A 15,319-nucleotide genomic window follows, 5' to 3' on the forward strand; every position below is an offset into this window, starting at 1 on the left:
CCTAAGCCGCATGAATTATAGACAATCAAAGTAGGAATTCGAATAGAAAAAACAAGAACATATGAGCATGGATCTTCGTTTCATCGAGAACATGGCATAAGGAAATAAATACTGTAATTACAAAGAACCTGAATGCAGCGGAATTGTCATGGTTCTTCGTGCAGAGTTCGTCGATCCAACAATCCTGTGGAAGAAGAAGGAGAAGAAGAAGGTTGGCCTTCCGGAGGAGTTAGGGTTGATGGCGCCGGATTCTCTTCGTCAATGGGGAACGAAGAGACGCCTCAAGATTACCCTAATCCTTTGAGGACCAACCCATTATATAGTGCACATCTATTATCAGCCCATCGATGATAATAGATGTGAGACTATAAATCCATATATACTAAACATCTATTATCAGCAAATAGATGATAATAGATGCGGGACTATAGGTTCTACACATATGAGATCCACATCCAATTATCCGAAATTCACTAGACATAAGTTAGATCATTTTAAAGGGTTCAGACCGTATTCATGTGTACAACTTACAAATAAACCCACCAAATAGAGATAATTATATCCAATATTTGAATCATAGCAGACACTTCTTTCTCTTACTGAATAATTAGTAAACAAGCATAACACTCACTAGAAGACTTAATTGCAAGAACTGATAGTTCAACTTGGGAGGAACACTTGAGACGACAACTTTAGGGACCATTTCTATACCTTGCATATTCAATGAGCAATGCAACCTCTTGAATATGACTAGTGTTACCTGTAGACGTTTGAGTATCTACAGGTAGGAAACTCTCAGTGTCCTCAGCATTTTGTGGTGTCCATGGAACAGGATGGAACTTTCTCATGTTGTTTAGCTGGTCGGCCACATCCTTCATCGTAGGTCTCTCTTCTCCCCTTACACTCAAGCACTGCACTGCCAGTTCACCAATCCTTTCAATCAGCTCTGCATCTTCTTCACTTGTCACTTGATTATCCAAGAGTTCCTCAAGTCGAGCCTCTTTCCTGGCCAAAATGAAGCTTGATGCAAGACTCGTTTCTTCTCCATTTTTCTCAAAAAGAATTGCCTTCTTACGTGTCAGTAATTCCAAGAGCACTACACCAAAACTATAAACATCACTTTTTTCAGTAAATTTGTATGTTTGAACGAACTCGGGGTCTAAGCAACCACGAGTCCCTTGATCTAAGGTAGCAAATTGATCTTCACCCTTGGGATTTAACCTTGAAGCTCCGAAATCAGAAACTTTTGCAATGAAATTTTCATGTAGAAGGATGTTAGCAGACTTCACGTCTCCATGAATGATTGGAGGCGAAGCCGAAGAGTGTAAATAAGCAAGAGCATCAGCAGAATCACAAGCAATGTTTAAACGCACAGCCAAAGGGAGGTTATCTTTGTCCTTGCTGCGGATTAGATCAAGCAAGTTACCATTAGGGACAAACTCATAGACCAACATGGGAACCTCCACTTCCAAACAACAGCCCAAGAGCTTGACTATGTTCTTATGATTGACTTGGGAAAGAATAAGCATTTCCTTCCCAAATTCTTTCTTTTTTCTCTCACTTATAACCTTTGGCTTCTTTATGGTGACAAACTGATTTTCTCCCATATCTCCTCTGTAAACAGTTCCATATCTGTCTTGTCCAAGAATTCTGTTCTTGTCAAATCTATTTGTTGCCCTCTCTAATTCTTCTTTTGAAAAGATCCTAAATGCGAGACTTAGTTTTCTCATCTCTTCCAGTAATTGCATGCCCCCATGTTCACTGAAATATCTTTTCCTTGACTGGATAAGTTTTCTTCTCTGATAAATCATACAGATGCACATGCCAAATACTAGTAAGAAAGTCAAGCTGATGGAGGTGCCTGTGTACCCATCAACATCACATAACGTGAGCATCCAAACTAAATATATAAATCCAATGAAAATTAAGATGCTGTAATTTATCCTTTCACATATATTATCTTAATTATATTCTTGCGTGGATGAAGAGTTGAAAAAACAACACAAGGATTGATTGATACGTTAGGGACTTGGAAAGAGAGAAAGAACCTTACCTATAACCGCTTTCACCGCCAAGGAAAGCTTCTGATTTGGGATGCATATTCCATTGTAAGCGTCACCGTGAGTGCCTTCGGGGCAGTGACAACTATAATTCCCGGGCAGGTTCTGGCAGTCGGCGCCATCTGAGCATGGATTTGATTGTTGATTGCACTCATCGATGTCTAAAATTGAAGGGGAAAAGATACAGTAGCATTAAGCAAAGCAGAATAATTAAATTGATTGGTATAGACGTGCACGGCGGACCTTGGCATCCGTTGGAGACGTAAGGATTGCCTTGGTATCCCTCGGAACACTTGCAGAGATAACCAGGACCATTGGAGGACTCGACGCACACACTGTTATTGCTGATGCAGGCATAAGACCTCAGATCGTGACTTGCGACCTCGCACTTCTCGATGCCGATGGCCCAGTCCATGACCACCGGCACCCTGCCATCACCGTTAATTTGCATGAATTGGTTCGTGGTGACGTAAGACGTCTGAAACTGGAACCGCTCGGCCTCCAACAAGACGGCGTAGCTGCAATTGCTAATTAAATCTCCAAGTATCCGAGTCGTCGGAACGGCTTTCAAACTCGACAGTATACTGTGTGAGATTCTTGGGTATGGAAGTCTGGCAGCAACCGAGTCCGGAGCAGGAGCCATCGGTGCCGATGCTCTGTTCATCCCGGCACATGGACACACAGCCACTGGCGTAGCTATTGCTCCCATGGTTGTCTTGGATGTAGGCAAGGGTATCACAGCCGATGACAGTGAACTTGTTGCGGAGAACTGAGAACCTATATGGGCCATCATCCTTTCCAACATTCAAAGCTCCTTGAAGACGCTTGTCACAGTGTGAGATTATGCGGTTGAGCATGCGCACGTAGCCCATCGTCAACGAAATCCTGAGGACCTCAAGATGACCATAGAATGGCTTCTTGAGGCCACTTTCCATGGTGTTGCAGGTTAGATTGAAACCTCCTCCTATGGAACAGTTAGCGCCGATGCCGAAGGGGTAAGGGATCTCCACGTCGCCGCATCTCGTCGGGCATCTGCTGACAGGCACAGGAGATGCAACTGCAGGTAGCTGCAGAAGCAACAGTAGGGAGAGGAGCAGAGACATGGCGAGTGCTGCAGCAGCTGAATGCATAGCTTCTGCTTAATTAGTTGATCAATAAGCCAATACCATCCTCATTATATATATAACATGCTCACTAAACTCCACGCATATATAGACAAGTACTTATCCTTTCGGATGAGTCTAGTGGTTAATATATGAAGTGTTACCATAATGAAATCTGGGGTTCGAATCTCAGTAAAATTGAGATAATATCTCTCTTATGTGTTAATCACTATTCCAAAGACTAGTAGCCGCCCTTGATTTACCTCCTCCGTGTTGGCCCTGGGACATATTGGCGGGGGCACTGGGGACGAGCGTATTTGTCTTTTTTGCCACAATATATAGACAAATACTTATCTTCTCGGACGATCCAGTGGTTAGCATATGAGGTGTTATCATCATGAGATCTGGAGTTCGAATCTCAGCAAAGTCGAGGTAAATGATTCTTTTATGTGCTAGTCACTATTTCAAAAGCTAGTAGTCGTTCGTGATTTATCTCATTCGTATTGATCCTGAGATGAATTGACGGAAACGTTAAAGATAAATATATTCACTTTTTACTACCATAAATACTCTCATGTACCAATGTCATTCTGTTATTTTGCCCCCACGGGGTTATCTAGAGCGGTTAGTGCGTAAAAGCTTGCCACTTGATAGCGTGGATTCGAACCGTAGGGTAGTCAGGGCGTAATTTCCTGGTCCCTGTGCACCTCTTCCCACTGTGCACTAACTTCTCCAGCTACCGTGATTTACTTCCCTCGTGAAGATCTTGGGCGTGGTGCGACGGAGACGTTAGAGATGAGTAATATCGTCTTTTGCCACATGTACCTTTGTCATTCCGAACCCACAATAAGAATCATGTAGCCTCGGCTCCAACCGGCGATCTACTCAACTAGACACACATACAAAAAAATCAGTCAAGTCAAATCATCCTTTTAATATGTGGTTTCAGAATTGCACAGTGAAGTCTTTCGGTAAAAGATGGCTTAGACTGATGTGAGATGTAGTCAAGTCAAGACAATTCAACAATTAGTCATCCTTCTAATACATGGTTTAAGAAATTACAGAAACTATTTAAATCGATATATAATAGAGCATTTGTGGATATCTAATTAATCCATATATATAGTTATGCTTGATATGCTCTCTAAGTACTTATTTAATTACTATATCAAATATAAATAACATAAAAACTGTAGTGATTGATAAGCCAATCAACTTTATCACAATGCTCGTCCTTTTTGGTTTTTGAACACAACTAGCTGATCTCACCACATTGCTACTTCTTTATCTTCTTACTCTTTATACTTGTGCAGTTAGATTGACTTTGTTCCATTGCACCTTAATTGTTGTGACATTGCGGCAGAAAGTACTTTTTGAACAAAAAAAAAAAATGTAAAGTTGATATATATCTATACTTAGGTACCAACCACATACATCTTTATCATACGTATTCAATTATCAAGAATAATTAGAGCACCACTAAATATTTGATGAGCATATGATGGAACAGGACCATTTTGTAGTAACAGCATTGAACTTTATCAAAGTAACCAACTCGTCTTCATCCTTGGAAATTAGCGTTGAAGCCCTGAAATCAGAAACTTTTGCATTGTAATTTTCAGGCATGCAAGCAGGCTTCATATCTCCTTGAAAGACTAGGATATCTCTAATGTCTAATGTAAGATTTATGAGAGGTTTATAAAATTTAAAAATTATTATAGATATATGATTTGAGATTCGTAGTTTAAAAATAGTAGTAAAAATATAAATCTATTTTTTTTTAATCTCAAATTTGATATAATATATATGAAGCCATGTAACTCATAGTATGAATGAGATCATACAAAAACTTATTTAGAGCTTTGACAATTGGATATATTTTAATAAGTTTTCATATTATTGTGATATATTGGAATCATGTAAAATGCACATTTAAAATTTTAACCATTGAAGATGTTCTTAGAAATTTGAGGAGAAGCCAAAGAGTGTAAATAAACAAGAGAATCATCAACATCATTTAAGTAAACGCACATCCAAATGGACTTTATCTATGTTTGTACTGTGGATTAAATCAAATAAGTTACTGATCTTGTCCGAAATCTGAGTTAGATGAAGGTTGGATGAGTTGTCACTAGTGTTAACGGAGAGGCGACTAGGACACCCTTCTCGTATGCGCCTACAAGAACAAACCTCCACGTGGTGCTGATGGACGACGATGACTGTACCTGTAGTACTTGAGCTCTGCACACACTCAAACAAACACACGGAACGTTAGAGGCTAGAAACCAAGGAAAAAGTCTCTAGAGTAGACCCTCCGATGCTCAAGTCAGGTACTTTTTTCCCAGAACAATAATGTACGAAGGAGAAAGAAAAGTATAAGACAAGTGCAAATGTATGAGAGAAGCGCACCTACGTAATTGAGAGGACCTCCCTTTTTATATGACAGTGCGTACCTCTAGAGCCTGACTGATATCAGGGAATATCGGGTGTCAGGACATGTCTGGTGATGGAGGACATGTGACACCCTCTTGTGGACTGGAAGAATGTTTCATTCACAGATGATTGCAGACCATTAGAATATTCCCTGACATACAGTAGTTATTCCCTACAAGCAGTTACGATTCCCTGACTTTGTTGTCGTGTAGCACATTCTGTCCTACCCGGGCATGACTAGGGTAGCTCGAGATGATCTGGTAGGTATAACACCTAGCCTAAGTCTTGATGGGCAGGGAGAGCTGTGGTGAGATCGCTCTAGAGTTGATCGGGAGTTGGTCTACTGAGAGAACCAGGCCTAGGTATGATCAAGCTGTGAAAACCCAATCAGTCGGAGCAGGTCAGGCATCACCCCGATTGCACATCCTGATTCAGATATGGGATCCTGATCTGTAAGTGCCCGACTGAGCGACATCCTACGTCTGACGACACCCGGCGATCCTACCTCTTCTTTCCTTAACTGTTGACTGTCACGTCTTCCCGACTGTTAACTGTCACATCCCCTTGACTTCTGATTGTCACGTCTACTTGACTGTTGATTATCACATCCCCTTGACTTATGACTGCCACGTCTCCTTGGCTGTTGACTGTCACATCCCCTTGACTTCTGACTGTCACGTTTTCTTGACTTCCAATGATCGGGCCCTACCATTATACACTGTATCAATTACCATTAAGGACAACATGAGAATTAATTCCACTTTTAAACAACAATCCAAGAGCTTGACTACGTGCCTATGGTTAACTTGGGAAAGAATATGCATTTCTTTTCCAAATTCTTTCTTTTCTTTTATCTCTCATAAATAACTCTGGCTTTAATATGGCAATCAAATTGATCGTCTCCCAGATCTTCTTTGCAAATAGTTCCATATCCGACTTGCCCAAGAATTCTGTTCAAATCTATTTGTTGCACTCTCTAATTCTTCTTTTATAAAGATCCTAAAGGCATGACTTTGTCTTCTCATCTCTTCCAATAATTGCATGTTGTTAGATTAAACCAAATTCAAGAATCAAATTATAAACTAATTTCAAATGTCTCTTTTATTTCTACAAGAAGCAAAGTACATTTTCATCTCAAGTGCCTCTTTATGGATATATGTGAATAAAGAAGAGGTGGAAGAAGAAAGAAGTTTCATTATAAATGAGACTTTAGTCCCACATTGGGAGTTTCAAGACATATTAATTAGTTTATATTGATTCACATGCATTGATAATGTGAACGAATGGATGAGGAGATACTCTCTCTCATGCGTGGGTGCGAAGGAAGGTGCAAATCCAAGGCTCGAATTACACTGAACCATGTTAACTTGTGTGCGAGTATGACCTACGCGCGCTGAATACCGGACTGGTCATGGTTAACCAAGGTTAATAGAGATTTTGTAACCTTTCTAATAAAGGGAGATCATGGTCTTGAGCAAAGGAACACACACAAAAAACTGAAGCTCTCCACCTATGTTCCCCCTTCTCCTCCTCCGGTCAGGGTTAACTAAGGTTAATAGCGATTTTTGCCGGACCGGTCAGGTTTAACCAAGGTTAATAGCAATTTTGTAACCTTCTGAATAAAGGGAGACCATAGTCTTGAGTAAAGGAACACACACAGAAAGCTGAAGTTGAGAGATGGGTCTCCTATATAAAGGGAGACCATGGTCTTGAGCAAAGGAACACACATAGAAAACTGAAGCTCTCCACCTATATTCCCCCTTCTCCTCCTTTGTGTGCATCACAGTTAATTGTCCTATCCTCTAGGAATCAAATGACCCTAGAAAACCTCGAAGCACAGTCGAAGGTTGAAAGAATTTGTTTCAAGGAAATTACAACCATCGTAGGCCTCGGTCCACTCACCCGCTCGGCTGTTCTACCTCTGCTCAGGCCACTATGTCACTCGGGCTGCCCTACTTTTTACTGTAAGGCTACTCTGCCCGATCGATCACTTAGACTGATCTGCTGCTCGACTGTACTACTCGCGACTACTCTGACCGATTGGTAACTCAGACTAATCTACTGTTCGACCACACTACTCACAGCTACTCTGCTCTGCTCGGTCGAGTACTCACTTGCTCGACCTAATCTACTGCTCTGCCCACTTGGACGGTTTTCCCACTCGGCGAATAAGCTCACTTAGCTGACCTACCAGCTCTTGATTTTGCTGCATTGCCACTCGACCGCCTGATCGGTTGCTTTGCTTGCTCAGCCACCCTGTAGTCAATACTTGGTAGAAACCAACCCCTACTAACAATTTGAGATTATCTGCTCAGGTCATCTCGATAGATAAGTTGAATTTAATTTTATGTATTTAAATTCGACTAATTTCCCTAAAATCTCTGGCAAATTATCCTACAATCTTGGAACAGAATCTGATTCTGTTGAGATGGCCACAGAACAAAGTGTTGAGGTTCAAGGACTCAACACATGAAGGCCTCCTTCGTCCTGATTGGAACTGTACTAATCAATTATTGGAAAAGGCCAAAGAAGTTTAGTAGACTGAACTTCAAGAGATGACAGCAGAAGATGCTCTTCTACTTGACCACGCTCAATCTGACTTAGTTCTTGACCGAGGACCCTTCGAAACGTGCTGAGGATGCTAATGCATAGACCATCAGTGCAGTGGAGGCATGAACTCACTTTGAGTTCATTTGCCGAAACTACATCTTGAACTTCCTTGCCGACTCGTTATATGTTGTATATATCATGAAGAGAACAACTAAAGAGCTGTGGGAGTCCCTGGACAAGAAGTATAAGATGGAGGATGTAGGGGTCAAGAAGTTCATTGTGGGCTCATTCCTAGACTATAAGATGGTTGACTCCAAGATGGTGATCAACCAAGTCGAAGTGCTTCAGATAATCTTACACGAGATATACTCAGAAGGGATGGTTATGAGTAAAAACCTTCCAGGTGGCTGCTATCATTAAGAATCTGCCTCCTGACTGAAAAGACTTTAAGAACTACCTGAAGTACAAGCAGAAGAAGATGAATGTAGAGGAACTCATTGTTAGTCTTCACATCGAAGAAGATAACAAGAGTTCAGAGAGAAAGTTATTCTCTCGGGCTATTGTAAAAGCCAACATGGTTCAGCACGGTCAAAACTCGAAACGGAAGAACCCCAAGTCTTCTAAGATGGGACCTAGAGGAGGCATCAACAAAAAGAAATTCTCTAGAAAGTGCTTCAACTGTGGTCGAGCTGGTCATAAATCTTCGGAATGTAAAAAGCCAAAGACAAAGCAGGAGGCCAACCTAAACGAGAGACCAGAAATGGACAATCTTTGCGCAGTGGTCTTAGATCTAAACCTGATCGGTTCAAACTCGAAACAATAATGGATCAATACTAGAGCCACCAGACATGTCTGCTGCAATAAGGAGTTGCTCCACAACTTTAAAAAGTCAATGGAGACAAGCTATTCATGGAGAACTCAGCAACCTCGAATATTATGAGCTAGGGAAAAGTGGTGCTGAAAATGATCCTGTGAATAATGTGTTGTATGTTCTAGAGATTCGGAGAATCTAGTGTCCGGATCATTGTTAAGTAAGCATGACTTTCTCATTATTTTTGAATTAGACAGAGTTGTACTCTCCAAAAATGGAATATTTGTAAGAAGAGGCTATGTATCTGATGGGTTGTTCAAGCTCAATATAATGACTATTAGGCCTAAGATAAATAAAGATGAAAGTTCTTCCACTTATATGTTTGAGCCTTCATGTTTGTGGCATCGTAGACTAGGACATGTTAATTACGATATGCTGTATAGATTGATAAACATGTAAAGCATACCTATATTCCATCTTGACCCAAAACACAAGTGTGAGATTTGTGTTGAAGCGAAAATGACAAGGTCATCCTTTCAACATGTTGCAAGAAGCAACGAACCACTCGGGCTAATTCACACCGATATGTATGACCTCAAAGGTACACTAACACGTGGTAGGAATAAATAATTCATCACTTTTGTAGATGATAACACAAAATACTGTTATGTGTATCTTCTCAAAAGTAAGGATGAAACTATAGAGAAATTTACTCTATATAAGAATGAGGTTGAAACCCAGGTTAATATAAAAATTAAGGTAGTTCAAAGTGACCGAGGTGGTGAATATGTATCACCGTTTGCTAAGTTGTATGCTGAACATATGATCATACATGAAACAACAGCTCTTTATATACCTCAGCAAAATGGTATTGCTAAGCGGAAGAACCATACTCTAAAGGAGATGATGAACACTCTTCTATTAAACTCTGAACTACTAGAGTTCGTATGGGGTAAAGTTGTGTTAACAGCTAATTAAATAGATAAGAGCCCTTATGAGTTATGGAATGGAAGGCAACCATTCTACAAATATTTACTAATGTGGGGGTGTCTTACCAAAGTGTTGGTGCCTGATCTAAAAAGGATTAAGATGGGACCAAAGACTGTTGATTGCATATTTATTATATATGCACATAATAACAGTGCATATCAGTTTTGTGTATGAGTCACAAATACTGGATATACACAAAAACTCGATAATAGAATCAAGAAATGATTCATTCTTCGAGCATATATTTCCATATAAGACTTGAGAGGAAGCTAGCTTATCAAAACGAGCATATAAAACACAAGATGAAGATAATGATGAGGAACCGATCAAGGTTGAGTTTAGATGAAGCAAAAGAGCTTGGGTAAAAGAATCCTATGGATCATATTTTATCACTTTCATGTTGGAAAGTGAGCCCCGAAGTTACTCAGAAGCAGTAAGCTCTTTTGATGGATCTCACTAGAGAGAGGTAATTGCTTTTCAGATAGAATCTATCTTACAAAATCACACTTCGGAACTTATGGATCTTCCTCCCGGAAGTAAACCACTAGGTTGCAGGTAGATTTTCAAGAAGAAAGTGAAATCAAATAGCACAATTGATAAATATAAGGCTAGATTGATAATCAAAGGATATCGACAATAAGCATGCCTTGATTACTTTGATACGTATTCTCCTGTGCCAAGAATAACTTCCATTAGAGTATTATTGATTATAGCCGCTCTATGGAATCTTGAAATACATCAGATGGATATAAAGACAACCTTTCTAAACAGAGATTTAGAAGAGAAAATCTACATGAAGAAATTTGAGGAGTTTTCTGTAATAGGATAGAAAATAAGGTTTGTAGATTGGTGAAGTCATTATATGGCTTGAAACAAGTACCAAAGCAGTGACATGAGAAATTTGATAATGCCATGAAGGAATATGGATTCAAGATTAATGAATGTAATAAATGTGTCTACATGAAAGTCATAGAAAATGACTACATCATCTTGTGTCATATGTAGATGACATATTTATCATTGAGAGTAATGATAAGATAATCAAATTCACTAAATATATATTGAACTCAAGATTTGACATGAAAAACATGGGCCTAGCTAATGTGATTCTAGGAATTAAAATTTTTAGAACAATAGAAGGACTTATTTTTAATCAGTCCCATTACATGGACAAGATTCATAAGAAATTCACCAAGGGTAATACTGCATTGGCACGAACGCCGATAGATACAAGTCAACATCTATCAAAAAATTGAGGTGAAAGTAACTCTCAGATAGAGTACTCTCGAGTGATTGAAAGTTTGAAGTACTTGATGAGTTGCACACGACCAGACTTGACATACGTAGTAAGTAAACTGAGTAGATACATAAGTAATCCCGGTGTTGAGTACTAGAAAGAAATAATAAGAGTACTGAGGTATTTGTATACTCGTGAATATGAACTACGCTATACGAGATATCCTGCTTTGATCGAAGGGTACATAGCTACGAGTTGGATATCTGACATAAAAGACTTTAAGTTTACAAGTGGATATGTATTTACTCTAGATAGTGCACTCATTTCTTAGAAATCTTCTAAGCAAACGGTAATAATCAGATCCACGATGGAATTTAAGTTTGTGGGTCTTGACAAATATGGTGAAGAGGCTGAATGACTACGACAATTCTTAGAAGATATTATGAGATGGTCGAAACTTGTGCAGGCAATTTGTATACATTGCGATAGCCAATCAGTAATTGGTCGAGCACAATGCCATCTGTATAATGGTCAGTCTAGACATATATGTTATAGATATAATACTGTTAGATAACTATTCTCAATGGGAGTTATTACTGTTATCTTTGTGAAGTCAAAGGATAACCTAGAGAATCCGCTAATCAAAGGGTTAAATCAAGAGTTAGTTGCAAGCTCATCATGAGGAATGAGTTTAATGTCGTTGTTAGTGATCAGTGCAGAGGACACCCAACTTATGCTGACTGGAGATCCCAAGAATTAAGTTCAAAGGGATAACCAATTTACATTGACTAGACACACTATGGGGGATAACCCAATAAAATAGTGACCGGACAAGGGTAAGCTGATGGACTTTTAGTGATCAAAGAAGAGTACATGGTTACTCTCGAGGGATCACCAATGTGATAAAGAAGTGGGGTCACTTCAAAGAAAATTGGAGGCATAATTCTTATAGCTTCTCACCGAACCAAGCATGTTCATGGCCAAGAATGAACACACTCATGAGAATTAAGTTGTATCAGGGAGAGTCTTGGGTGAGATATGTCAATGCTTACACAGACGACAAAACAATTCAAGAACATCATGTCTACTATCAACCAGTAAGCAAATAGATCTTCATAAGAGAAAGTTCAAAGAGTAAAACCTGCCTGTCAACTGTTGAATGCTATTGAAGGATTGATAGAGAGCAATAGGGGGGGTGAATATCACTCCTTGAAACTTTTTCTTTTCTTGTATCGTAAAACCAATCAGAATAAGCAGCAAAAAATAGAATAACAAAAGAAAGACAAGTGATTCAGGTGTTACTTGGTTTAGAGCCTATGTCGACTCCTACTCCAAGATCCATGATCCTTGATCACACCGTTGGGCAATTCACTATAACTCTTATTTTTGAAATCCTTCGGAAAGAAGTAATTCATACAGATGCAAAGTATAAGACAGTAACAACCTACTATCTTATTTGAAATCAAGTACAGTGCAAGCTAAATGAAAGTATACCGAAAAGGATAATAATGAAGATCATCGGTACTTTGTCGAAGCAGCAACTTACTTGATGATAAGTAGTAGAGTAGTAGCACGAACAAATACTTTGCACAGAGATGAATAGAAAACTTCATTATTCTCTTGGACCTCGAGCTCCCTTTATACAAGCATGGTTTGATCGACTGATAAACCCTTTGGTCGACTGATCTGTTTAGTCAACTGATTCTCCTATCGATCAACCGAACCCTATACTTTCCTTCTTCACTGAGATCCGATCTTCGCGTATTTATGAGCTTTAATGGTTCTGTCGACCGATCACCTTGTTCGATCGATCGAATAGTGTAGTTTCCCTATTCGCTAAGATACGCCATTAAGGCTTCATTAATGTCGTGATCATTTGGTCGACCGATCCCTGGGTTCGGTGGACTGATCATCCTAGCTTCCTTCTTTGATTCGGCTTGATCTAATCTGTGCTTAATGCGACATCATTAAGGTTCGATGGATCGATTTGCTGGTTCAGTCGACCAATCAGGCTTTGATCGATCTCTACATTGTTCTGCTCTGGTCTGAGTCGATCTGGTTTGGTCGATCGATCCACTGGTTCGGTCGACTGATTAGGCCGGTTCCCATAAAATAGAGTTAAATAATATATCCTTGTAAAACAAAGCTTAGCATAGTTATATGATGCATGAGTAGTATTTGACAGTAATACTGTCTTGATCTTAACTTGAAAATCTTCCAAGTTTCTTCAGTTGGATCAGCGACCTAGGGTTTGTTCCTTTCCGGAACATGACCTCATTGTCGCTCTTCTCTATTTGTTTACCTCAACCTACCTGCCAAATATGGTCCTCTAGACCTGTTTGGACTTTCTCTACTAAGTATCTAATCCCTGATCTACTAAGACTTTTTCCTGCAATATTACATTAGCTAATAAAAATAATAGTAATACAGAACACTATAATAAAATTAAACTTAGATTTACCAAGATTTGCTGGTCTGGTTGACCGCGCTATCTTTGTTGGAGTTCACTCCTCCAAAACTTTCCGTTGCCTAATGTTACCTCCCCCTAGGATTTTCTCCATCTGGCTTCACTCACCAGAACCTAGAGTTACCTCACTCTATGATTTTCTCCACCTGGCTTCACTCACTAAGACTCAGCATTGTATCATTTCACCAGGGATTCAATATCGGGCCCTCCAAACCTATCAAATCCTTCTACGTGGCTTCCACGATCTACTAAGATTTCCTTTGCTTAACTGTAACTAGGACTTCCCTTGCCTAACTGTAGTTAGGACTAGTCATTCAGTTAACTTCTCACCCTTGCCTAGCCATGACTAGAACTTCCCTTGATCAAGCTCTATTAAACATATTTGTCGGATATTAAAACTTTGCAGTTCGATTGCACCAACAACTATCACATACCCTATCTCCATTCATATAGGGGATTGTTGGATATATATGAATGAAAAAGAGGTGGAAGAGAAAAAAAGTTCCATTGTGAATGAGACTTTAGTCCCACATTGGGAGTTTCAAGACATATTAGTTAGTTTATATTGATTCACATGCATTGATGATATGAACAAATGCATGTGGAGAGGATTTCTCTCATGCGTGGGTGCAGGAGGAGTGTAAATCCAGGGCTCAGATTGCACTGAACTATATTGACTCATGTGTGAGTACGACCTATGTGTGCCGAATGCTGGACCGGTCGGGGTAAAATTTGCCTTATATGGAACAACTAATATTTTACCACCTAGATTCTTTTTATTTGCTGCTCAAGAAAGTAACGGAAGCATTAACCATGGTTAATAGTGATTTCGTAACCTTCTGGATAGTAATAGTCTACCATTGATGGTCGCCAACTATCATTAATCCATGGGTATTGAATGACCATTACTCGGTGATACGGGTTATGATAAGTAGGCCCAAGAAATGATCTAGTAGGCAAGGTCAAGATGACATGACTATCAAGGTTAAGGTGACATGGTCGTTAAAATTGGGATAGGAGTGTACTCCCCCCCCCCCCCCCCCCCCCCATCTAACTTAGTTGTTTCGCCTAGAATCAAGGTTCTTAGCTTGGATTTAGCTTGCGCAGAATGCACTCGGTCGGATAAAAGACCGGCCAGGTCTAAAGTACTCAGCATCATAAAGCTTTATGTGGGCCCGACTGGATGAAAGATCGGCTGGGCCTAAATCCCTCAGCATCATAAAGCTCTATGTGTGCTCGATTGGATGAAAGACCGGCTGAGCCTAAAGCAGACAACATCATAAATCTCTCCATATACATCCGACCCAAATCTTTCTGTATATGTCCGAACGGATAAAAGGTCAGTCAGATGCAAGGAGGTTACCTTCATAAAGCTCTTCATGTATAGTTGATCATAACGCCGACCTGAATTAAGAAACTTAGTTGCATACTTATTCTTAAATGGATCTTTAGTGCACACAGTTTATCAGAAGGTTACTTAGGTGGATTTCTAGCATGCTTAACATATCATATGAATCTCTGACCAGATTTATGACAACATTTAATACATAATAGAGCAGCTCAATGCAAGGATAAACATAAGGATGGTCAACCTTATTAGCAGGCCGAGATATATTCAACAGACAAGCAGCAGATAATATTTTAACAACCTATTAGAGTTATCAGGGA

At 39.7% G+C, this 15,319-nt stretch overlaps 1 protein-coding gene across 1 annotated transcript; it reads right to left on the bottom strand.

Annotated features, from left to right (window-relative positions):
- Positions 1-643: 643 nt before the first annotated feature.
- On the bottom strand, positions 644-3,216 carry LOC122033433 (putative wall-associated receptor kinase-like 16). The gene is made up of 3 exons (XM_042592452.1): positions 2,304-3,216; positions 2,054-2,221; positions 644-1,861 (listed from the first exon to the last, which is right to left on the bottom strand). Exons 1-3 carry the CDS (start codon positions 2,863-2,865, stop codon positions 693-695), a joined length of 1,899 nt encoding a protein of 632 aa, XP_042448386.1. The 5' UTR covers positions 2,866-3,216; the 3' UTR covers positions 644-692.
- Positions 3,217-15,319: the final 12,103 nt, after the last annotated feature.

This window comes from Zingiber officinale, chromosome 11B, assembly GCF_018446385.1.
Source record: "Zingiber officinale cultivar Zhangliang chromosome 11B, Zo_v1.1, whole genome shotgun sequence".
NCBI classification, from domain to species: Eukaryota; Viridiplantae; Streptophyta; class Magnoliopsida; order Zingiberales; family Zingiberaceae; genus Zingiber; species Zingiber officinale.

What these genes read in the sequence shown, in the direction of transcription:
- LOC122033433 (XM_042592452.1), bottom strand. Translation starts at nt 2,865, where the DNA reads ATGTTGGAAAGGATGATGGCCCATATAGGTTCTCAGTTCTCCGCAACA. An exon ending in CGTCTCCAACGGATGCCAAG is followed by an intron (nt 2,222 to 2,303) that starts GTCCGCCGTGCA and finishes CTTCAATTTTAG; the next exon opens with ACATCGATGAGTGCAATCAA. An exon ending in GGCGGTGAAAGCGGTTATAG is followed by an intron (nt 1,862 to 2,053) that starts GTAAGGTTCTTT and finishes ATGGGTACACAG; the next exon opens with GCACCTCCATCAGCTTGACT.